Source organism: Strix uralensis, chromosome 2 (genome assembly GCF_047716275.1).
Source record: "Strix uralensis isolate ZFMK-TIS-50842 chromosome 2, bStrUra1, whole genome shotgun sequence".
NCBI classification, from domain to species: Eukaryota; Metazoa; Chordata; class Aves; order Strigiformes; family Strigidae; genus Strix; species Strix uralensis.
The window spans coordinates 7,694,117-7,718,960 of NC_133973.1; the positions used below are offsets into that span (position 1 = coordinate 7,694,117).

General features: G+C 49.8%; 1 protein-coding gene and 1 non-coding gene across 10 annotated transcripts; both read right to left on the reverse strand.

Moving 5' to 3' along the window:
* Positions 1-170: 170 nt before the first annotated feature.
* CHD4 (chromodomain helicase DNA binding protein 4) lies at positions 171-23,545 on the reverse strand. Of its 9 annotated transcripts, none has more exons than XM_074854381.1 (40): positions 23,420-23,545; positions 22,271-22,432; positions 20,136-20,263; positions 19,752-19,943; positions 19,235-19,353; positions 18,543-18,784; positions 18,329-18,456; positions 18,066-18,201; positions 17,447-17,628; positions 17,074-17,313; positions 15,945-16,148; positions 15,635-15,840; positions 15,263-15,394; positions 14,864-14,960; positions 14,283-14,474; positions 14,000-14,200; positions 12,914-13,051; positions 10,779-10,900; positions 10,488-10,661; positions 10,030-10,171; positions 9,425-9,556; positions 9,199-9,316; positions 8,871-8,995; positions 7,402-7,639; positions 7,061-7,233; positions 6,724-6,904; positions 6,537-6,623; positions 6,278-6,363; positions 6,063-6,196; positions 5,447-5,591; positions 5,091-5,256; positions 4,607-4,716; positions 4,242-4,377; positions 3,927-4,004; positions 3,677-3,814; positions 3,472-3,580; positions 3,018-3,150; positions 1,884-2,079; positions 839-1,014; positions 171-730 (listed from the first exon to the last, which is right to left on the reverse strand). In XM_074854381.1, the coding sequence occupies exons 2-40, from the start codon at positions 22,365-22,367 to the stop codon at positions 713-715; spliced, it is 5,751 nt and encodes a 1,916-aa protein (XP_074710482.1). In that variant the 5' UTR covers positions 22,368-22,432; positions 23,420-23,545; the 3' UTR covers positions 171-712. The 9 variants fall into 9 exon arrangements, with proteins under 9 accessions (XP_074710482.1, XP_074710472.1, XP_074710463.1 ...); XM_074854371.1 differs by having other exon boundaries at positions 4,242-4,374; positions 6,278-6,366; XM_074854362.1 differs by having other exon boundaries at positions 6,278-6,366.
* LOC141940336 (small Cajal body-specific RNA 11) lies at positions 4,924-5,063 on the reverse strand. The gene has a single exon (XR_012627963.1).
* Positions 23,546-24,844: the final 1,299 nt, after the last annotated feature.

Consider the following 24,844-nt stretch of genomic DNA (forward strand, 5'->3'; position numbering starts at 1 on the left):
GGGCTTAATGCATACAAAAGGAGGCAGCAAGAATTCAGAGATGTGGGGTACCCCAAAACCGGCTCCCAGACAGAAAAACAGTGGGTGAGGTTTGAAAAGGAATAGTGCAGGGCTCACTCCCCCACCAGGGGCAGTCCCCACCCCCTCTTCTGCTAAACAGAAGCAACAAAATAAAATACAGGGAAACTTTTATTTTTCAGTTTCACCAAGGTTTTGCTCTGTTTTTTGATATTTTTTTTGTTTTTGTCTTTAAGCCGCTTATTAGTGGACAAGTCCGGTCAGTTTTTGTATTAAAAAGGATCTTGATGGAGGTAGCTTTGTCTCTGTCCTGGCTTTCGCTTGGTCTTGCCTGCACACTCGTCTCAGTAAACAAACTCAAAATAAAATTAAAAACGAAAACTGGAACTCCAGGCGGAGGCAGCGAGCAATGCAGCCAGGTTCTCCATGTAACAGCCATGGCGCTGTGGCCTCCAGTCACTATATACAGAGTCCATCATACATCCCCCTCTCTCCTAAAAGCACACTCCTTGCTCCAACGGGCTGGCTGCAGCGGAAGGAGTTTCTTCTCCTCCCCAGAGACCTCCGCAGCAGCTTCCATGGAGGAAAACAGCACCCAGTCAGGAATGTCAGGCAGAGGGGTAGAGTGTGAAGGGGTGGGGTAAGGGGGGTCACTTCAGCTTGGCCAAGAGGTCAACAGCACTGGGCCAGGGACTCACTGCTGCTGGGCCACCTGTAGAGTGAGAAAAGATGATCCGAGACTCAGCGCTGGTGAGGGGAGGGTGGCCTTCCCCACAGAGCACCCCCAACCAACTCCTTACTGACCAGAGAGGGTACGTACTTGTTGGGGAGGGGGTGGCGGGGGGGGCTCGCTGCTGCGGTTGGCCAGCCGGCTGAGGATGTTGCGCTCGGACATCTGGAGACGCACGGCCACGGGGGGGATGCGGGCAATGGTGGCGGGCAAACGAGTCACGTCTGCCTTCATGTCACTCAAAAGCTCCTCCAGCTGCTTCAGAACTGGAAGAGAAAGGGACATCTGTTCAGAGGGGAAAGGGACGCCCCATAGGGAAAAGAGCAGAGGACCCATCTCTGGCCAAGGCCCAGCCAATTAATGATGGTGGCTGTGTCTCTGTGATAATGTATTTAAGAAGAGGAACCTGAGGGGGACTTCGAGGAGGAGATACGAGGGCACCTGTGCAAACACTGAGGTCAGTGGAAGGAAGGAGGAGGAAGAGGGGAAGGTGCACCAGAGCAGAGACACCCCTGGATCCCGTGGTGAGACAGCAGGGATGCCCCTGCCACCATGGAGGTCACCGGAGGAGCAGAGATTTGCCTGTGGGGGACCCCCAGGACTCTGTGGGAAGAAGCAGCCCCCACTGTTGTAGTTCAGTGCTGGGAGGAGACCCACGGCAGAGCATCTCCAGAGGATGTATCCTGTGGGGAGGAGTCACAGTGGAGAGAGGCTGTGGAAGGCTGTCTGCCATGGGAGGGACACCCCGCGGAGCAGGGGGGAATGCAGTAGAGTGCTGCCCCCCTACCCTGGAGGAAGAAGTAGCCCCATCCCCTGGCACTGAGGTAGAAATATCAGGAACAAAGCTGGGCCTGGGAAGAAGGGAGGTGCGAGGGGAGGTGTCTTTTAAGATATGGTAACACTTCTCACTGTCCCATTATGTCTGTTGAGTATTGTTTTTGTTAGCATTTGAATTAAAGCGATGTTCTTGTCTTCTTCCCCTAGCAAGCCTGGGTGAGCGACTCCTCCCTGTCCCTGAGCCTTTTTGTTTCATTCTTCTCCTTCCCAGTGCTGGGGGGAAAGGGGTGAGTGAACAGCTGCCCTCTGGTCCTAAACCACAACAAACACCTATCCCACCCTTGTTTAACACACTTACCTTTGTGCAGCACAGCATTGGCTGGTTTATTCCCAGCCATTGACTCCTTGGATAGGTGCTGGTGGCTCTCAGCCAGGCATTCCACCTCTGCGAAACGTGTGTTCAGAGCCATAGATGGATGAGATGGGTCTTCTGACATGTTCAGATAAGCAGCTCGCCGCAACTGCTCCTCAATCACCAGTGCTTGCTCCAGGAGCTACAAGACGGGGCAGTAATGAGAAAAAGACTTTCAGCAGTTGCCCGAAACACAAGTCTGTTCGCACCCCTGGTCTCTCCTGATCCAGTTCTCCACTATCTCAACAAGGTGAGATTCTGCAGCTGAACCTCCTTTCACCAGCTTCTGTTTTATACAGAGTAAGGCCTAAAGACCCCAAAACAATTCAGGGCTCTGTTAAACTAGGCCAGGTACATAAGAAAGCCAGATTAACAGAAGACTACCATAAATCCTGTAGGATTCTCTTTCCTTCTCAGATTCTAAAGACCAAGTTGTTGGCTATTTTACTCTTTCTTTATGGAGAAAAGGGGATAGAGCTTTCTCTTTGAACCCAAGTGAGAAGTATCCCATGCTACTTTTAAGAAGAGTAAAAACTGTTAAGCACGTCAGGGACATTTGGAGAAATCAGATTGAATTCTGTTAGTGCAGAACTGATCAGACAGACTACACTGAATTAATGTTTTGCCCCAAGACTGAGAACTACATGGCCTTTATTTGGGTTGTTCTTAAACCACTCCCAGAACTAAGCTACAGCCACTCCCAAACAGGCTGAGGCCAGGACTGTCCATACAGTGTTTCTAAGTTCTGCTCAGGCACTCTGAGGCAGTTGTAGCACACCAAGCAGAAGCTGTGCTGGAAACAGCCACTTCAACATTAAGCCTCCTGCACAGTAGTTGTTCAATACACATTTGGAGAGAGAGCACAGAACCAAGCTCCCCAATACCATTTCTAGAGTAAAGGGAGCTCCTATCACGGAGCTACTACATGACCCTGAGAGATATCACTTATATCCCCCCACCCCCGCAAACATAAAGGCACTGCAGAAGCCTTCACTTAGCAGAAACTCAGAACAGCAAGCTCTCATTCTTAGAGGCCCAGCTGGCTGAAAAGCACTTACCATACTGAAAATAAACCCTTACCTTAAATCTCCTTGCCAAGAACTTATTCTTTATTTCCAGGAAGTTACCCCTGTTCATCTCACCCTTGAAGGGTTCATTGAGGATGGCGTAACGGGGATCATTCTGAATATCCTGCCAACGGGCATAGCCATGACTGAGATGGGATGAGCTCAGGCAAACAAAGGCAGTGAGAACAAGGGAATACACGGCCCAGGCAGATACAGTTCTCAAGAGGGGGTGGGGCACCGCGGGTGCAGAAAGGGGAGGAATAGGAGCCAAGGGAAAGGAATGAGAACTATGTCCTGCTAAGTCATAACCATGCTGGCAGGAAACTCCTCCTCCCACCATCACTTTCGCTCTCGTGAAAGAAGATAAAGGCGCTCTCTCAATGTACTCCCGTCAGACCAGGAGAGTCACCCTCACAGTGACAGCTTTATATAAAGGGGAGAGAACCAGTCCGTCAGGGTAAGGATACTTGATAATCCCAGCAAGGAGCCAGTAGTCATGACGCCGATGCCAGATCTCATAGGTCTTCTTTGTGACAGTTGCAGCCCGCTCTTCATTCTGCCACAGGGAGTGTAGTTCTGGAAAGGCAAGAGACACCAAAACAGTTGAAAGTTGTTTCACAAACACAAGCAGGGGCATATAAACAAGTTCAAGCATATAAAGATTTCTCATACCAGTGAAGCCACCATCTGCTATGTTGAACATGAAGCGCTGCTTTACTGCCTTCTTGTGCCTTTCATCCACCGACTCTTTCAGCATCTCTCCATTCTGCAGCATCACCACATCTCTCTTATCATCCTCCTTTTTCTCATCTGTACACACAGGAAATTATTAGAAAGAACACAGCAGATACCACAGCAATGACCCGCAAGGAATCCCTGCAGGAGAGGGATTAAGGAAGAGAATGGAATTATCATGACTCACCTTTCTCATCCAGAGTGATTATAGGAGGTTCAGGGGGATTCTCAACAGGCGCCCTGTCTTCCACTTTCTCCACGTCAGCTGCAGGAGAGAAGGGCAACATGAGATGTAGGGGAACACAGCTAGTCCAAGGTTTTGTTCTTCAGTCTGTGAAACCTAATGTTATTCAAAGGAATAGCCCCAGATTGTCTACATTTATGCCTGTTTCTTTAGGATGAAGCGCTGAAGCAAAGATGATGCAGCTTTAGGAAAATAGTATTCAAGAGGGAGGGGGGGTTTATTGCTGTTCAAGGTATTAAACAACCTCCCTAGAGATACCTTTGCTTTCTACTTCCATTGGCTCATCTGGTCTTTCCTTCACCTCTGGTTCCTCTACTTTTTTTTCATCTGCTTCTGTGGGGTTCACCGGGGATTTTGCTTCCTGTGGCGGTGTCTCCACAGGCTGGGCACACTGCTGAAGACAGAAATCAATGAGAAGTGAGGTAAAGCAGCACATGGAAACAAGACAGTTGCAGCAGTTTGGAAAGATGCACAGAACTGTCAGGCCAATTCTGAGGACCTGAGAACTATCTTTAAGTACCATTTCAAGAACTTACCTCTGTCTCAGCAGCTGAACAACACAGAGGAAGCAGAAGTAGACACATTTGCAATTGCATGAGGCAAACAAGCAATCCAATACTCACCTCCATAGGGACTTCTGTTTCAGTAGCAGCAGCACTGAGCTCCTTCTCTGGTTCAGATGGCTCTCCTTGCTCTTTAGCACTAGCTCCTTCTTCTACTTTTACTCCTTCTTCTGTGTATTCCCCACCCCAGCAGACAAAAGAAGAGAAGCCATCAGTAAGGTCTTCCCCTCACTGTTCCCAAGTACCCATCTCCTTTGCTCCCAGAGATGAGGCCCATCAAAATGGGACCAACATCACTCAAGATGACTCCCCCTTTCCTGCCCACTACGAATGCTGGGCTTCTCTTCTGACTGAAGTCAGCTCATACAGGGGAAGCTGGTGTCCTCTCTTGCCTTTAAGGGCTTGCACATGTCTTTGGCAGCCCTCCTAACCTGAGAGGTAAGTTGATCTGCGTCCATCCCCAGACCCCACCACCACAGCTCCGGTGAGGGGAACAGCCAGGATGAGGTCAGGACGCAGGACTGCACAAGAGGGGAACCCTCACCAGGTGGAGGCACAGGGGCAGGCGTATTTGGCTGCGTATCCCCCGGTGTCGAAGGAGTTGGAGTTTTGGGAGAGGGTGAGCTTGGCTGCGAGAGTTTCTTGTTCTCCTCTATCTCTGCCAGTTCTGGCATACTCCAACGGCCATTCACATGCTCAAATTCCTGCACCTGCATGAGAGGGAGAGAAAGTCCTATCATTGGAGGAGTCATACAAAGCTTGTCCTCAAACCAGAGGAGACAGACCACTCAACATACAACAAAAGTAAGTGTGAAAGGAGAAGTAACTCACTAGCTCTGGACACCAGTGACTACAAGTTGTATGGAAAGCAAAGGCTACGTTGCTCTGCTAGACACCTACCTTTTTGCGTATAAGTGACATGACCCCAATGCGAGTCAGGACATGCTGTCGAGAAAGACCTTCCCGTGGGACCCCATCTGCAAAGGTCTCTGCACCATCAGCTCCAGGTTCACATAAATGGCGCATGAACAGCGAGACGTACGCCCTGGAGAAGTTAAGAGACACAATTAGACTGCAAACCAGGTGAGCTGGAGATATGCATTATCAGACCCCTTCCAACTCCTAACCTAGAGTAGCACAAGTTCTGGGGTTCCAGCTTCCTTCAAGGAACAAAGTCCTGACAGAATTACTACATACATAAAGCTGACTTAAGAGTCTTGAGCCAGAAACAATAGTAAGCTCAAAAAGGACTCAGGGAAGAGTAGTCATTACATGCTTACCTGACCATGCTACTCCTCTAAAAGCATTTGCTTTTGGTGACTGATGAGTCAGGTCCAAGGAAAAGAACTGGAAACAGGCCCCTGTCTCTCCCAGCTTATACTTCAGTCCCCCACAAAGAATCAACACATTAAGGAAATGTAGTCTCTAAGTAAAGGCCAGAAAAAGCCCAGTTCTCATTCCTCCCCAAAGGGACTAGATGTTGCCAGTCTTCCATCCCTGCCTAACGCAGACTCACTTGAACTCTTTCTCTGACTTGCCACGGAGGTCCCGAACAAGCCACTGAGTGGTGAAGGCATCCTGAGGTGGCATTCCATAGCGCATGATAGCATTGAGGAAGGCTTTCCGCTGGCGGGCATTGAAGCCCAAGACCTAGAATAGAAGACAAGACAGATATGGCAAGAGCTATACAGAAGCAGCTAGGACGCAGACACCTACCCTGGTACTACCTACCTCAATGTTCCCTCCCACACGGGCAAGTAAGGGAGGCAGAGGTTTATCCTTATCATTTCTCAAGCCTTTGCGGCTAGGCCGACGAGCTGCTGAAGAGAGAAATGCAGCTAAGGAGGAGAGACAATGCACAGCATATTGTCGTGTGAATATTTCCCTTGCAGAACAGCACCACAAAGTGTATAAATCACACAAATCAAGTCCCAGCTGTTCCCACACTCAGAGAAAGTGACCCAGGAACTCTGGCTTCACCAGAACTTACCTTCAGACCTTTCATCAAAGTCCTCGTCTCCTTCTTCAGAAGCAACTGAATAGTCTGACTGATTATCTGACTGGTCATCCTGCCAGTCTGAAAGAAAAACAGCACGTGAGCCTGAGACGCTACTCCGTTACTTCCCAGCAACATATACTTACACCCGTTTCTCCCTCAGGTTCCTGTGGATTTGTACCTCTATCCTCCTGCGAGCCATCATTGTAGTTAACTTGCTTGCGAATACGTTTGCCCTTGCCCAGATTCCTGGCCAGATCCTCCTGTTGCTGTTCATAATGGTGACGCAGCAGTTTCTCCCAGTAATCAGGATCCACTGACTCCTCCTGCTTAATGATCTCCCGTTCAACCTCCTCTTCCTCCTGCCACAGAGAAGTAACAAATTTAGAGACCTATGCTCCAAATCCCAACCTGTGAGCAGATACATGCTTGCGTGCCCTTAAAAGCATCAGAGCTCAATTTGCTTAATTGATCCTACATCACTCAGCAGAAGATACTGACATCCACCTCATACTCACCCCCATCTCCTCTTCACGAACCACATACTGGGCTACCTTGAAGGAGCTGAGATACTCATTCATGCCCTGCAGTTCTGTATCTTCTGTTTCATCCTGGTTCCGATCCAAAAGACGCTCAATGGCTTTGTCATCGTAGTGGATGACACTGCTGTCCTCACCTTCTTTGTTATCCCCTGAGGGAAGAGCACAGGCAGGGTTGCTGTGTGGCTCTCAAGGGACTAGGAAAGGGAATGCCACCCTGGACCTCTCTGTAGAGCTAGAATCAACACTGTGCCTACAGTCGCTTGCTAAGTAAGAGCCAGACCTCCCCACCTCCTTCAGTTCTATTCCCAGGCACTCACCCCCCTCAGTAGCCTCATCCTTGAAGAGCTCTTCAGTGCCAAATTTGAGAATGTCATCAAGTTCCTGTTTGGACATGGAGCCTGTCTTGGAGCCCAACCCTGGTCTCACTACCAGATGAGTTAGCATCATTTTCTTCTTGGCCACCTGAGTGATACGCTCCTCCACTGAGGCCCTTGTCACAAAGCGGTATATCATCACTTTCTTGTTCTGTCCAATTCTGTGTGCACGACTGAAGGCCTAGAAAAGAGATGTGCTCAGAACAGTCTAGAGCTACACAAGTAGTAGTCTGATACACCCTGCTGTGTTGGGTTGTGTGTGTGGGGGGGGGGCAGGGGCTACAGCAGTGGCTCCTGTGAGAAGCTTCTCAAAAGCTCCCCCGGCTCCAAGACAGACTCGCCTTTGGCCAAGGCCAAACCAATCAGCAATGGCAGCTGCACCTCTGTGATACTGTATCTAAGAAGGGAAACCTGGGAGAAGGAGCTGGAGTTGTGAGGAAAATACCTCTGCAAACACAGAGGTGAGCGGAAGGAAGGAGGCCGGGGAGGTGTGCTGGAGCAGAGACCCCCCCTGCAGCTGGTGGTGAGAGAGCAGGCTGTGTCCCTGCCCCTGTAGCCCACGGAGGTCACTGGTGGAGCAGATGCCGACCTGTGGAGGACCCCACGCCAGAGCTGTGCCCAAAGAAGGGCTCTGAGCTAAGCCCCTGCTATTGTAGTGCAGCGCTGGGAGACTGTGACACATGGGAGACCCCCACACTGGAGCAGGGGAAGAGCTGTGGCCCATGGGAATGACTCACGTTGGAGAAAGTTTGTGGAGGACTGTCTCATGTGAGAGGGACCCCACACTGGAGCAGGAAAAGAGTGTGAGGAGTCCTCCCTCTGAGGAGGGAGGAGCAGCAGGACTGACCACAGCCCCCATCCCCTGCCCCACCTGGGGTGTTGGAGGCAGAGAAATTGGGAGCAAAGCTGAGCCTGGGAGGAAGGGAAGGGTGTGAGAAAGGTGTTTTTAAGATGCGGCTATACTTCTCACTGTCCTACTCTGTTAAGTGGTGGTGGTGCTTGAATTACTGTTCTTTTTCTCCCCCTAACAAGTCTGTCTTTTGCCTGTGACCATAATGGATGAGTCATCCCTCCCTGTCCTTGCCTTGATTCTGAAGCCTTTTGTTGTATTCCTGAGGGGGAAGGAGTGAGCATGCAGCTCAGTGGTGCTCAGTTGCCCTCTGGGCTCAAACCATGACACCCGCCTACCTCCATAAGTTTCCCAGTTGCCTTCGTGCTGGCTCTTAACATTAGCAAAGGCTGGGCCCTGGAAGAACCCTCTACTATTTCACTTCCCAATTCTACCCATCCTCACTGCTCTAATTTTGCATATTTCTAGAGGGGAACTCTCACATTCCTTCACACCTCCCGATGATTTTATTTCCCCTCTTTCACTGGATTACTCCATAGTGAGTGGTCTCATTCAGACTCACCTGGATATCGTTGTGGGGGTTCCAGTCTGAATCATAGATAATCACAGTATCTGCTGTGGCCAAGTTAATACCAAGACCCCCAGCTCGTGTTGAAAGCAGAAAGCAGAACTGCTGCGCACCAGGAGCTTAGACAAAAGGAGAGAACAAAAGTAATCAACGGAGAGTGCATTACTCAAACAAGGATTTGTATCTGACCCGCATCACTTGAGGGGGAATCGTTACAGGTTTAAGGTTCCAGGAGAGCAATGGAAGACTTGGACCACAACAATCCTTAAGTGCATATAAGGCAACAGTTTTCATTTTGCAAAGAAAGTAGGAGACTCCATACCATTGAAGCGATCAATAGCCTCCTGACGCATGTTGCCTGTGATTCCTCCATCGATCCGCTCATATTTGTACCCTTCGTGCTCCAAGAAGTCTTCTAGAAGGTCCAACATTTTAGTCATCTGCATATCAGAAAAACCACATCAGTGTGAGGGACAAGAGGATACCAGATCAACAGGTTCCCTTCTCAGAAAAAGAATTCCCAACCTTAAGGTTTTTTCCCCATATACCTGAGAGAATATGAGCACCCTGTGACCTCCTTCCTTAAGGTTCTTTAACATCTTCTGGAGCAGCAACAGCTTTCCAGAGGCTCGAATAAGAGCACTACCATCATACATGCCATTCGGCATTTTTGGAGCTTCCTGAGAAAGAAAAAAAAAAAAAGAAAAAGGAGTAAGAGGTGGAGTGGGGAAAGAAAACAGCTTGAAGGGATGTAGGTCTTAGTTCCTAGCTGTGTTCATCAGATGCTGACTCACATCTGGTCATTTAGCTTGGCACAACCACAGTCTGTAGCACTACTTATCTGAAACATCAGTGCTACCCTGTGCCTCATCTCTTGCAATTTGACTCCTACATGGCCTCCTCTTTCTTACTGACTTAGTCCCTACTCTTACTGTCTTCACCACCTTGCGTGAGTCACAAGATGCTCCTGTCAGATATACTGGAAAAGAAAAGGCCTTCCAGCATATTGGGTCTACATAAAGACAGGATGAAAAAGATATAGGAGCAGAAAGAGAGAAAGGGGAACCCCTTCATGCTTCACTAGGGAGCTAAATGGCTCCCCGATAACAGCCAGCAGGGAATTTGCTTATACAGAATAAGTGACTGGACGTACCATAGCAGCCACAGGAAAGAGGTAGGGGTGGTTACAGCACTTCTTCAGATCCATAACAACATTGAGCAAGGAGACTTGGTTACCACCACCCCGTGCATTCAGTGCCTCAAAGTTTCTTGTCAAAATGTATTTATAATATTTCCTGAAAAGAAAAAAAACCAAACTCAGACACCCCTCATGAGAATGACTAACATACTCTCTTGCTAAACTCTGCACAGCTCCTGGCATTACCTGCCAGCTACCTAGGCTCTGCCTGTGGCATTCACTATCTCTTTATCCCTTACATCAGAGCACAGGATTAGTCCTCTCTCTGCTGTAGTGGCAGCAGGAAATGTTCCTCCTATCCACTGTGTAGAAAGCCCTATAGTGAGGATGAGGCTGTTTCAGATCCTCTTTGAAATAACAGAACAGAGTAACAGTAGATCAACAGCAGGTGCTCTCTTCATCCTCACACTCACTTCTGCATGGGGCTCAACTCCACTCTGACAATGAGTTCAGTCTTAGATGGCATATTCTTGAAAACATCAGCTTTGAGACGCCTCAGCATGTGTGGGCCCAGCATGTCATGCAGCTTCTTGATCTGATCTTCCTTGGCAATATCTGCAAACTCTTCTAGGAAGCCCTCCAAGTTACTGCAGAGAAACAGACACTCAGCAAAAGCCACAAAGGAAAGAGGGGGAAAAAAAAGCAAACGAGGAAGGGGGTAGGAGTGACAAGACAGGCAAGCTGACTTGCACTGCAAGACATACTGGAATCTCTCTGGCGTCAGGAAGTTCAGCAGGTGGAACAGTTCTTCCAGGTTGTTCTGCAGGGGAGTTCCTGTAAGCAGCAGCTTGTGCTGGAGGGAGTAACCATTCAGCACACGGAAGAACTGGGAAGTAGAGAGCAGGGAAGAAATGGTGAGGGGGGAAAAAAACACCCACAAACCCAAAACCACACAAACATGTCAAAGGCTTATTAAGTCACAGGCCTACAAAAAAAAGTATTTCTGCTATAAAAAAAGTTGACACCAAGCTAGGGTTCAGTTTAGATCACATTAGCTGTTTGGACAAGAGCTCCAAGTAGTTCACATTCCAGTTAGGGTCACTAGACTGATCTCATTTGGATCATTGTTCTGCATACCTAAAACATGACTGCAGCAAATCCTACAAGCCATCAGGTGCCAGTAGGTTTCCTTTGCTCTTTTAAGTTACAAGCTCTTTCAGACCACCAATCATTTCCAAACTGCTGTACTATGTACTTTTTCTTGCTAAATTAGTGTTCCACATTCTTACAACTACTCTGCCTTGAGAATTCTAGAAATAGCTAAGTCACTCTTCCTATTCATATCAATCCTGGCAATGTTCCAGAGCTCTGAACAAGCAGAGGAGAAAAGAGCTAAGGATCTGCCAATGTGCCTTTAAGGTAATTTGTGCTGGTTTTCACAACAATTAAGTAATTCCAGACAGGAGGCACTGAGCAGTTAAAGTACTGAACTGAAAAGCACAAGTGTACCATGTTCACCAGCACAAATTGACAATAAATCAGTTACTGCTTTATAAGGTTGGCCATTTCTTTGCTTATTTTACACTGAGCATGATACAAGGTCAAACTTGAAAGGTAGCTTAGCTTGTACTAGATGGCAAACAAAAAAAGATGAGAAACCCACCACCACTTATGTTTTGGTTATCACATCAGAAGGATCCTTCTAGTGGCCTCCACAGCGATTTATCTTTCTACATATAGTTATACCCAAAAAACATTCTCATTTTAGAATCAAATATGGAAGTTACTGATTATATCTGCAAAACTTTGGTAGATAACCACAACCTGTCAAGAAGTGTCTGATCTGTCTTGCAGCCAAGCAGCTGCAGCTGTCCCTATGGGACAGGAAACAGCTCTAGAAAAAGATAAATTTAATGGTCTTGGATAACCAATCATAACTATCAGTCATAGTGTAACCTTGAGCCTTTACATCTTCTTTCAATTAATATGTATCAATAGTAAGCAATCATTACTACTTCCAATAATTTCAGTGCTAAGCATAGAATGACATCCAGTCTGAGTGCCTACAATAAAAAAAAATATCCAGAAACTGGACTGCAAGCACAGCTGTGATATCTCAGAAACACACCTCACACCAAGGTCCGAAAAGCTAAAGCCATTTAAACAAAAAAAGATACCAAGAGGGATTTTTTTCTTAACACTGTTTCCAAGAACCTATAAAACCAGATTTCCAACAACAACTGTTTTTAGCCTACTGAGCTCTAGAACCCAGCTGAAGACAGACCAGAATTAAGGCACAAGGGCTCAGGGAGTGGCTGGATTAAGAAAATACAGTCAAGTCTACTGAATTCAAACGAGCTTAGTCAAGGTGCAGCCTCATACAAAAGCAGCTATATGGCTTTCAGCATCTACCCAGGCATTTTTGAACACCTCTACCCACCTCTCCCACGTCTACAACGTTTAATTAGTTCTGCTACCAAGCTAGATGAATGCAGAGAGCAAGCCTACTCTGGAAGCAGGCTAACTGCACTCATGCAGCTTGTTTCACACTCAGTATGGTAAACCTTTCCGGAATAGAGACGGTGCAGATATATGATCTGCTTTCAGAGAAGCCAGTTTGTATAATACAATGACACCCAGGCTGCTTCTGTTTTCCAGTACACACCAATTGCCGATTCACCCAGAGAGAAAGCTGTTTTAACCAGTGATACAGATAAAAGTGAAGTTGTTGCCAATGATAATCGATGTCCAAATGAGGGCTGATTTTTTTTTAATAACATAAACTTACTACTGAACAAATGACTAAGAGTTGGCAGAACAACTTATGTGCTTAGGAGCAGCTATCTAATCTTCTGAACACTCTGCTCATTCCTCTCTGCCATGCCTACATGCTCTGTACCTTAGACTGATTGTTCTTCAGCCTGTGAGCTTCATCCACAATGAGACAGGCCCAGTCAATAGAGCCCAGTATGGCCATATCGATTGTGATCAGTTCGTAGGAAGTAAGCAGCACATGGAACTTCACAGCAGCCTCCTTCTGCAAAAGAAAAGTACAAAAGCGGTAATGGGATAGGGGAATGCCCCAGGACAAAGTAGATGCAGTGTTTCTCCAAGTTATTCTGATGAGGCCTGGTCAAACAGCACATCAAAAACGTTTCACACCCACGGTTTCCTGTCACAAGATTCAAAACGCGACCCAAACCATTCCAGCCCTTTCAGCCCCCATTTCTCTCAACACATGTAAGACTCCTCAACCCCCTCACAGTACCTGCTACTTCTGGACAGTTGCCAAATATTGTAACAGAGGAGTTTAACAAATAAACAGAAAATAGAGGCGTGTTCGGGAAATAAGATTTGGGGAAGAGTGGCTCATCAAAAAGCTAAGACTTAAGCAGATAAGTAGTTTATTGTGGAACTTTAAATTACTGTTAATACTTAATGCGGTTCAGTTTCAAGAAAGGAGTCCTACCTATTTCTGCCACTGGAAAAGCTTTAGCTCCCATCTTGCTTTTACTAGGAAGTCCAAAGTTCTACAAAAACCAACCACCTAGATCAGGCTCAGAATGCAATTTCCCAGATGTCTAGGCCTGTCAGCCAGTTCCTCAGAGGGATTAAAACATTCACACTGTTTTGTATGTTTGTCTTTTTCATACAATGGCAATTCTGACATTGACTTAGATCCATAGAAGCAATACACAGCTTCACAGATTAAGGAGAGAAAAGAGAGACTTGCCTACGGTCAGTACTACCTTAGTCAACTCTCTTTTTCCAGTACTGAATTAGTTCAGACTAGTAGGAGTGTTTAAACAGTCTAGAGCAGGAGTCTAAACACCCACTAGTCATCAATTTGCAGTCATTTCCCCTTGGAAACTACATGTATAATCAGTTCCCAGGGACATCAGAGTATCTGAATCTCAGCTGCTCAAAGTCAGTCTAGTGCATCTCTTCTTTCAGTTCTGGCTTGCATTACAGCAGAGTTCTGTACCTTCATTCTGGATGCTTTTTTGCCTCCACGTATGGCATTATCCTCGAAAGTGAACTCATTCTCACGGATGATGGCCCGACTGTCTTTGTCTCCGACATAGGTCACTACATACATATCTGGGGCCCACATCTCAAATTCTCGTTCCCAGTTGATGATTGTGGACAGTGGGGCACTCACCAAGAAGGGACCCTTTGAGTGGCCCTATGAATAAATCAGTAAGAGCATTAGATGAACGCAACCACTAACACAGAATCTCCCTGGGTAGTCATCTCCCAGCTCTCACCTCTTTGTATAAGGAGTATAGGAACACAGCTGTCTGCACAGTCTTTCCCAGACCCATTTCATCAGCCAAGATTGTATCTGTGCCCTGGGCCCAGGAGAAGCGCAGCCAGTTCAATCCTTCCAGTTGGTAGGGATGCAAGGTTCCCCCCGTCACATCGAGGTACTCTGGTTGCCGGTCATACTTCACTGTCGGCTACAGTGGAAAGAAGGAAGAGTTGAGATCCTTCAGCTTAGCTAGACAGCTACCTAGACTCCTTTCCCAGTCACCCACATATTCCCTAGTGCAATGAGACTCCACATAGGACAACCAGTCTAGCACCAGACCAGATTCCCAAATGGCCAAAGGTATCCACCAAAAAGCTTTTTTTTTTAATAAAACCCTTTCACCAAGAGCCAGTCAGCGTCTCACACAACTGAGAAGGTGGGCCTTTGTCCAAAGGCTCTATAACCCATTCCTTCTTTGGGCCACGAAGGAACTCTAAACCATATGCTTTTCACTGTTCAGTTTCCCATTTACCTGCCTCCCTCCCCAAAAATAAGCAGCTGTATCAGATGGCTTCTAAGCAATGAACAGTGACTTACATCCACTGTGGGAGTCTCAGGGGGCCTTTCCAGTTTCCGCATCTTCACTTTCTTTAACTTCTTACCAGGCCTGCCCTCTTCACCTCTCATCAGTTCCCTGTGCAAAGACAGTCCCAAGAACATGCAAATTTAACAGCTTTTACAAAAGACTGAGGGAAAACTATTGCAAAGAAAAGGAGGGTGATCATTCAACTCAAAACAGGCTCAAGAGAACAGGGTTGGAACCTTCATGAACTGGTGGAGAGGCACAAGGCCCCTGCCCAAAGGATTAAGTAGTCAGCACAAGACACTAATTAGCTATCTCCATATATTAATCCAGCCAGTGCTGGGGGCTGACATACTCCAGTATTTTCTCTTGAGGGAAGGGAAAGGAACACAACCTCTAGATACTTCTCTTACCTGTGATTCCAGTAGGCTTGCTTGTAGAGGTCATAATCTTGGATATCCACATCTTCACTTTCCCAAGATGCCTGGTCATAGGGTAGATCTCTCCATTTAATCAAATAGTGGACATTCCCCTTCTTATCCACACTGTGGAAGAAACCAGTAAGTCTTAAGCACAGTGAAATGACAGTATTCACACAACCCAATCAAATGGGAGAGAAGGAAAGGATCCCTTAATGAAGCAACAGAAACAGAAGAACAACGTTTGTCATACCGACAAAAGAACTCCCACTGTTTCCCCCCAGTCACACTGCAGTTTAGCTCATCCACTCTCCCTTAGCCCTGCTTAAGATCTTTGTTGAAAATGCCCTTTGCTACCTCTCCTACCTATGATTAAGGATCCTGTGGATCATCATCCACTCAGGCTTGATCCCGTATCGATAGAAACGCTCCTCCATCTCAGCGTATTTGGGGTCCTTGTTTTTTCTCTTTCGGCTTTTCTCCTCTTCCCCTCCAAAGTCTCCTGAGGGTGGCTCATCCATATCGTTTTTGCGTTGGTAGTTACGAAACATGACCTGACAGTGCAGCTCCAGCTGGAGTCAGGACAGAGGCAGTTAGTCAGTGTTTTCCCCGCAACTACCCAAAGTATCTCCCCCCATTATCCACCCTTATGACATGGTTAGAGTCCTCCACTCACCTGCAACTCTGACACCCAAGAGCAATGCCAGTAGGACATGCCCTGCCATTTGACAAAGAACTGCCTTTCAGGCCGACCCTCTAGAGGCTTAGGGGGAGGTGCATTAGGGTCTGCATCGGGTGGACGTGGTGGTGGGGGGCCAACTGGGGGCTGACCCCATTTCCAGATCAAGATCTTCTGCACTTTTCCTTTCAAAGCTGGGCACTGAAAAAAGTTAAACAGAACTTGTTACATCAGAGGGAACGTACTCTTAACACACAAGCACTGAGGAGTAGAAACATACAGAGTCACGGTTCTCTTTCTTAGTTATAGCTTTACTACACAGATGGAATTTGCTTTTTGGACTTGGAAGTTTTCACCCTCTTATCTTCAGTATTTCTTTGAGCTTTCTCCAGTTTGACTTTTTTCTAGGACTGACAAGCCCCAGACTGAATTCAGCATCTCAAATTGGTCGTCTCCCAGCGCCACACCAGTTGAGAAATTCTACAGGAAATACAGGAATTGATAGGCTTGATGAGCCCAGCAGTCTATCCAACCACAACTCCAATGAAAGTTTGTACAGAAAATATTTTGCTGAGGAACTATCACCCAGCATGTCCTGAAGCAGCTTTTTTGTTCATCATCAAAGTCCTTGTCACCTAATGAAAGCACGTAACACCATTTATAATATTTCATTTCAAGAACTTCCTGGAAGACTCTGACATTTCTCCCAACCATCTACTAAGAAAGGGCTTCACATTACAGAGCCTGCAGTGTAAAAAAACCTGCTTGGCTCAGCATCAGTCTAAAATATTTTTTTAAGCACTGAATTTGCTTGCACTCATTCTCCTGCTTCTACATACATATAGGATCCAAGAAAAATGAGTCTTGGCATCCTGGACCCAAAGCTGCCCAACTACTCTGAGCATGGGCAAGCCTCATGAGACTCAAATGGCTGTATGCCTGTCCTTCCAGCTGTCTGGAGAAAACAAGGCACAATCCAGCCACAAAGTGCCTTGATGTTTCATGACAGAAGCGTGAGAGGAGACAGTTGGAGGACTAAGCATTTCTGGGAAAATATGCTGATCTAAAGGGATTAGATCTATCAATCTCTTGTAGCAATAGGAAAATGGTACTAGCAGAAACTCACAGTGCAGCGAGGACACAGCCACTCTCCGTTGGGAATCTCTGGCAACGGGGGATTCAGACAGTGGATGTGATAGGACGAAGGACAAGCATCACAGCACAGCAGCTCTCCTCCATCCTTGCAGACTCTACAGAACTCCATATGGTGGTCATCCTCCTCCTCAGCATCCCCCACAACATCCTCCAGGATTTCCTCCCCTTCAGAGTTATCCTCCTTTGCCTCCCACTGGATGCCCTCTTTTTCCTATAGGAGAAGGAAATCAGAAAACTGAAGTCACACATTTGTGATTATTTTATCACCACAGAAGAGCAGCCCCGAGTCACTTGACATCCCCCTCCATGACCCCTTGCACGGTCTGGGGGAAGCCAGTACTCACACAGTGCGGGCAGCTCCATTTGCCTTCTGGGGCTTTCTCCATGTCTGGGTCCAGGCAAACCATGTGGTAGGCACGAGGGCAGGTATCACACAGTATAATTTCTCCTCCCTGCTGGCACACCTCACAGTAGTCCTGGTGATCAGTCTCATAGCCATCCACAGCCACTGTGGAGTCCTCCTCACCTGCAGAGGGTAGTGAGGAGTTACAGCAGCACAAGCCACAGGTACAGGCTTCCTACAGCAAGGGAGGGTACTCTCCCAACAGCCTACAGTAGTAACATAGAGATCCAGAATACAAAATTCTTGCTCTGCCTATGTAAGCAAACAGGGCAGGGAGCAAGAGCTGGAACAGGAGTAAAACAAGCCCCTTTGTGCCTCCTTCCACCCATGAAATTAAAGGTGTAGTTGAGGCTAGGAAAACTCAGCACTGTGTCTGTTCCCCTACCAAGGTGAAAAAACTCCCAAAAGCTTTTCCTTATTAAAAATATAATCAGATTCTTCCTTCAAGAACAATTCTCTCACACGTGCTGTTAAATATCCAAATTCAGCACAGACATTCCTCTAATCTTTCTACACACTTAGCTGCACTTCTGGCTCCAACTGACAACAAGCATCAATACCTTTCTTTTTCTTTTTCCCAGCTTTGAGTTTTTTGCGACTGCGGCTACTACGGCTTGTAGATCCATCTGAAACAGAGTAGCTGTTGATGCTGGCATCATCAAAGTCTGACTCCACATCCAGATCATCATCTTCACTCTTAGATAAGAAAAAAAGCTATGTTACTCAGGCACGCATGCTGGGGGCAGCAACCAGACATGCATCCCAGCACTTCTAACACATCATCACCTCCTCTTCAGGAGGTCAAGGAAGGAGTGTCACTTACTGATGATCTTTTACGCTTGGAACCAAATCCTCCCAGTTTGATTTTCAAAGGTGCCACCTTCTTTGTTTTAGGTTTCTTGATATCAGGAATACGAGGACTGGCCTTTGGCTTCCGCCGGGCATTGGGTCCTAGGAACACAGGAGCCTGCGAGTCAGGAGGACTACTGCCTTGACACCACTCACCCTCTACCATCCTGCCAGATTCTTCATCTCACCTTTGCCCTCCTTTGTCTTGGCTTTCCTGAGCGGCACATCTACAGGGGGCTGTGGCAGGACAGCATCCACATTTGTCACCATACTCTCCACTACTGCAACAGCTGCAGCAGCAGCAGCTGCCACAGATGCACCTGAACTTCCCTTGAAGGGGTTGTTTGTGCTAAACTCCCTCCATTTAGCTCCCAGCACCATCATCATCTTCGACACTGCTATTTTAGGGTTCTTGGCTGCAATAAGTGGCCTGCGTACAGTTAAGGAAGGAAGAGTTACTGAACCACCCTGAAATCTAGATCGTTATTCCTCCCCGACACCCTAACCCGTCTGCCACCCCCATCAGCACCTCTATCTCAAACTACATTCCTTTCTAATCTCTGATCTCAACAGCCAATGAATCTCTCCACTCCCATCCTTCACTCCATGTGGAAGATGCAAATGCTCAGGGGCTTGGAAAGTGAAATGGAATTTAGCACACTAGGGAAGAAAGGACACTGGGAGCGAGGACTTGCATCATCTCGATCACTGAAAGCAAAAAAAATATGCAGATCAATTATTTAACTGTTGCTTCAGTTTTTGCTCTAGGTAGAACACTAGTGTCTCAAATGTGCCTTGAGGTTCCAAAAACAAGGAACCTAGTCCTTGTCCCAGCTCTTTGGTTTTTTAACTCCAGAGTCCTTCCAGGCTTGCGGTTCACCTGACAAACTGGCTGAAAGCTTTGTAGTTGGTGAGAGTGCGGTAATCCTCCTCTGTGAAAATATGATCAATATCCTCCATGCCCCAATCTTCCAGGAGCTGAGCAGATGACTTCGGCTCCTGTGCAAAGAGAATTGCAGCAACTCTGAGACAAAGCTCTAGTTCTGCTCTAAGAAAAAGCAGAACTTCCACACATCTACAGATGACCCAATGGGTCAGGATCAGGGGATTTCCCCCCCCCGCCCATTCACTTATCACAGCCATAGGACACAGCCTCAGTAGAACATCAGTGGAGGTGGGAAAAGTCTTTGGATTCAATATACATTCTAACTGTGTTTAAGGCAGAAGGGAAGGAATGCATGGTGGGAAAATGCCTAAATCAAGCAGGTCTAGTGGAGGAAGAGGAGACTGAACAGCCCCAACTCCACGTGCCATCACAAATGGAGAGGACAATGATCCCCAAAATCAGATGCATGGGAATGAGGAGCAAGCAGTCAGTCACCAGGGTAGCTTCTCACCTTGGAGTCATCATCTTCCTCCTCTTCTTCCTCCTCCTCCTTCCGCTTGGCTTTGTTTTTCTTTTCCTTCTTGGGCCCTAATTTCTTCTTTTTCTTCTTCCCAGGAGTGTAGTCACTGCCCTCACTGTCAGAGCGCAGAACCTCCTCTTCTTCCTCCACAAACTCATTCCCCTCACCAGAGCTGTCCCCCAGCTGGGGAGGGAGGGAGAGAGAAGATCAGGCAGCTGTGAGAAAATACCCTGGATAAGCACTAAACATCACACTCTCACCAAGCTCTAGAGGGTTCATACAGATGATTGCTGCCATAGGCCAACAATAACAGTAAGCAGCCTCACCTCATATATCTGTTTTTTAGAGTGTCACCTTAGGCATCCTTTTCCTTACCTCCTTCTTCTGACGCTTGCTGAGCTTGGGCACTTTGGGTTCCTTTAGTTTCTTGGGCTTCTTCTTCTTCTTGATTTTGGGTGTCTCTGCCTCTGACAGAAGCTCTTCTTCTGGCTCTTCTTCAGGCTCTGGAGGGCAAGAGGCAACACGCCTCATTCAAACAGCATCGGCACACTACAGCATAGCCCACTCCTCACAGAGATCACTCAACTTGTTTACTTCTTGCTAAATACTTACAAACTTAAGACATGTTTACACCTGCTTAGTCTGTTACTGTTCACAACAGATACCAGGAACTGGTATCATAAGCTACCACTGCACATGGTCTTCCCCCTCCCCCCAACACCACCTATTTCCACAACATTCCTTCTCCAAACAGAGCTGCACTCAGATCTTGCCCTAACCCAATGAGAAGAGGAAAAAGCGTGGAGTAGACAGCCGTGTGTAAAGGACACAAAATGGTGAATGCGCTTGAGAACCTGACTAGGATACTGTTTCAGTCCACGGGCCTCCAGGAAAGAAACCCACAACTATCTAGCCTCTAGAGCAGTACAGAGCATCCTACAGCCACATGCAAAATACAGGCCAGTAAGCCACTACTTGTCCTCCTCCATAGTAAAGTTGCTACTCAGCAACTCCATTCTGACCCCAGTTTGATACAGCCTCCCCCCAACCCCTTCCCTCCACGCCAACAGCTAGCAAGCTCACTGCCCAGCCAGAGGAAACACATGCCAGCTCCCCGCCACCGCAGGCTCCCATCTGTGTGCCCTCAGTCCCTGCCTGCCCCCGCCCGAGGGGCAGGGGGGGGCCAGACAGCCCTTCCCTTTGTGGCAGGCTGCGGGAGCAGCCCGGCCACCCGCCCTCCCCGCCGCCCCGCCCACCGCACACAGCCAGAGTCACTCCTTCTCCCTCCAAGGGAAAATGGCCTCCTGACCACAGGAGCTGGGCACGGTGGAGGAAGCCACAGGTCAGAGGAGCTACCGCAGCCAGGGGTGAAGCGGCAGAGGCTGAGCTCTCAGAACCTGGGGTCCTCCACCTGGCCCCTGCCATATCACCAACCAATGGATGTTTCTTCACTCCCACAGTCCTGCAACACCAGGTCCTTCAGGTATTCCACCTCTTCTCCCCCAAGTTCTGATTTAGAGCCTCTAGTGTCCTATCCTTTCCAACAGATTACCTAAAGCTCTCCAGTTTGCAGGGATTTTAACAGTTTTTCTTCACCAAGATTTTCCTTGGCTTACTGACAGTCCCCTTCAGCCTAAGATTTCAGAGGTGCCAGAAAACCCTAGAGTCAAAGCTTAAAAAAAGAAAGCCAAGCAAACAAAAAACCAAAAAGCCCACAACACCATTTTCCCTTTCCAGTCGCAACATTTCTCTTGTATGACACTGTAACACTACAGCATGAGTTAGAAGGAAAACTCAAACTTGTCTTACAATCCAGCACAACAGGATATACGTTATCCGTTTTCATAAGGAAGCGGAGAATCCACATGTAGGTCCACAGAGCAAGCTGTCAACAACAACAGCAGCAGCAAAAAACCCAAAACAAAAGAGTGCCCAGGGCTCTAACTCAAGTCTCATGTTGATGATGAGGATGAAAACACGAGGGAAAAAGCAAGGTACAAAGACTACACAAAAAGCAAAGGTGAGCAAGCAGCACTGAGCGAGAACCCCAAGAAACCTCAATAATTGGGTGTGGTGATGAAGGAAAGTGGGTCACGCAACAGCCCAGGGCAGTTTGCTCTGGACGTCAGTCGGTCTATGTTCCCAGATGAAAGCAAGCCAGGCACCCTGCCCCTTCACATACTACCCCCACTTCTGCCTCCCCATTTATGAACTCGCAGGCGTTTTGGTTCCCCATCAAAACGACACTCTGCTTCCACCCCTTACACCTCCTCAAAGCACAGGCCCCGACAACCTGCAGCAGCTTGGAACAAAATCGGCTCCACCTGACACAAAGCCACAAGCCTCCCACTCCAAAGTAACCCCAGAACTCATGTATCAAAATCAAAAACATGTGTAACCCATAGTAAAAAAAAAAAAGGTCATTCCCCAGCACATCATGTATTTCACATATTCAGTGTGAGACCAGCATCACTCCCATTTCACAGGCATGCCCTGCAGCCTCTCCATACCTGGATGCTGGGGGATAGCGTTGTTCAACAGGATCTCCATCTCATCATCATCGCTGCCCGCTGAGCACGGCGACGGAGATCCAATGCCCGATGCCATGTCCTCCAAGCTGGGGGAGGCCTGGGCTTATACACGGTGTCGTCTTCTTGCCAGTCAAGCCAGTACTTCATTGAAAAGAAAAAGAGAAAGTTACAGCAGACCTGAACTCCGTTTTCCCATGCAATAGTGCTACCAAGAGGATCCGTGAGAAAGCTTAGACAGCAACTTTACTGGATTTGGAGCCTACGGATAATAGAAACACCGGCAGCAAGTATCAGCTTAGAGTTGTGATGAAGCAGGCTTTGAAGACACCAGATATTAAACTGAGTCAGCAACTCAGCCCTGGCGAGAAAGCCAAAACAGCTGTCCTACAGGAAAATTCTCCCGTCCTCTGCAGCCGGGTGCCCTCGGTTATTTCTGCCTTGGGCTGAAGGAGGCGGCGAGGCAGCTGGGCTTCCAAAGGAGATCAGGGGCCAGCCGGGACGCTGTCAGCGAGCCGCCGGCCGTCCCCAGCCCGCCCGCCCGCCCAAACTTGGCGCGCCGGCCCCGGGCTGACACCGCCGCGGCCGGGGAGGCAGCCCAGCGTCGTCCTCCTCCTCCTCCTCCGGCCCCACACAAAAGGCAGGGCAGGCTCAGCGGCGCCGGCAGCCCCGAGCTGCTGCCCGCCGCACCCGCGCCCCCGCCCGGAGCGGGGCTGCGCGGCGCAGGGCGGGGGCGGCGGGAGGGGGTGGAGGGGAGGGGGGTGTGGAGGGGAGGAGGAAGGGGGGGGCAGCGTCTCGTTGGGGCACGGTCTCCCGGGCGGGGGCGCGGGGCGGGGCCGGGGAAGTCCGGCTCGCATGCGGTGAGGGGCCGGCGCTCCTCCCCAGGGACAGGCGCCGGCCGGGGCTGCGGGGACCGGCGGGGCGGCCGCTCCCCGGCGCGGTGTCGGGGGGGGGGGGAAGGACGGGGGAACGTCCTGCGGCCGCCGGGGTAAGGGGACGGTGCGGCCCCCCGGGGGGAAGCTGCGGCTGGGGGCCGACGGGGCGCCCGGCGGAGAGGGGTGCCCGCCGGCAAGAGACGCCCAAGAGGCGGCGGAAGACCCTGCCCGCCCTCGTCCCCTCCCGGCTCCTCACCCGGCTTCAGACCCCGGCTCTTCTCTCACCGCTGCTGCTGCTGCTGCTCCTGCTGCTGAAGGGAAAATGGCTCCGGCCCCGGCACCGCCTCTTAAAGGGGAAAAAACCCGGCCAGGCCCCGCCCCGCTCCCGCCTCCATCCCATAATATGCCCCGGGACCCCGGCAACAGGCCCCGCCCCCGTCTCCCAGCAACACCACCCCCCCCCCCCCCCCATCCGAGACATCGTATAATACTCGCCCTCCCCTCAGAACTTCCCACTCACTGCCCGGCCCGGCATCCCATAATAATAACCCCTCCCGCCGGGAACATCCCATAATACGCGCCCCCCCCCTCATCCCCCCGCCCCGAGAAACATCCCATAATACTCCCCACGCTCGCACCCCTCCGCTCCGGCATCCCATAATACTCGCCACCCCCCCCCCCCCCCCCCCCGCCCGGGACCCCGCGCCGGGGCAGGCCGCCCCCCGCGGCGCGGCCCCTTTCGCCCGCACGCGCGCGCGCCGCCCGGCCTGCCATCCCATAATAGGCACGGGGCGAGGAGGGGGGGAAGGGGGACACACACCGCGGACACTGTAGTACCCCCCCGAACATCCCATAATAGTCACACCCGGGGCGCACATCCCATAATATTCTCTCCCTCACACCCAGAGACACACACCCCCCCCTCCTCCCCCCGCCCAGGCAGGCATCCCATAATAGTCGCCGGGAGCCACCGTCCAGCCAGCCAGCCCATAATACTCGCGGCCGCCCGCCCCGCAACCCGCGGGGCTCCGCCGCGCCGCCACCGCCCCCCCTCCCCCCAGCCCACCCCCGGCGCCCGCCCCGCCCCGCCCCGCCCGCCCCACCTGCCCCGGGGCCCTGCCCGGCCCGTGAGGTCCCGGGACAGCGCCGGGGCATCGCCCGGCCCCTGCGCGCCGCCCGCCGACACAGGCCTGGGCGGCCCACAGCGGCCACCGCGGCCTCGTTTCCCCGCCGGCGGCCCCTCCATCTTGGGGCCCTCGCTCCCCTTCCCCACCGCACGCCCCGACAGGGCCCTACGGCCTCTGGGCGCCATTGTCGCCCTCACGCACCACCGGGCCCCATCCCGCACGCTCTGCCCGTGGGGTCCCTCCAAGGCCACCCCTGCCACCGTGTGTGTGTGTGTGTGTGTGTGTGTGCGCGTGGAGCTGCAGCCAGCTCCGTTCCCTCCTCTCCCGCCCCTGGTACCTACACAACTATGTGCACCCCAGGGGTACGCGGCAGCTCCCCGTCCCTCCATTCCTCCCTTCACGCCATCCCTTTCCAGGGCCGTGAACAGCCCACAGGTATAAATACACCCCAGTTATGCACTTGATCATTAATTAAACAAAATCACATCCCATAATGCTGCCTATTCCCCGTTTCGCATCTTCACAACGCTATTAATCTCAAGGAAGAGGCACGG

Excerpts from the sequence above, each read along its gene's own strand:
- CHD4 (XM_074854320.1), bottom strand. The coding sequence starts at position 22,367 with ATGGCATCGGGCATTGGATCTCCGTCGCCGTGCTCAGCGGGCAGCGAT. Across the intron at positions 15,841-15,944 it reads CTTGGGTGTCAGAGTTGCAG|CTGGAGCTGCACTGTCAGGT; the intron begins GTGAGTGGAGGA and ends TCCTGACTCCAG. Across the intron at positions 4,005-4,241 it reads AATGGAAGTAGAAAGCAAAG|CTGACGTGGAGAAAGTGGAA; the intron begins GTATCTCTAGGG and ends TCTCTCCTGCAG.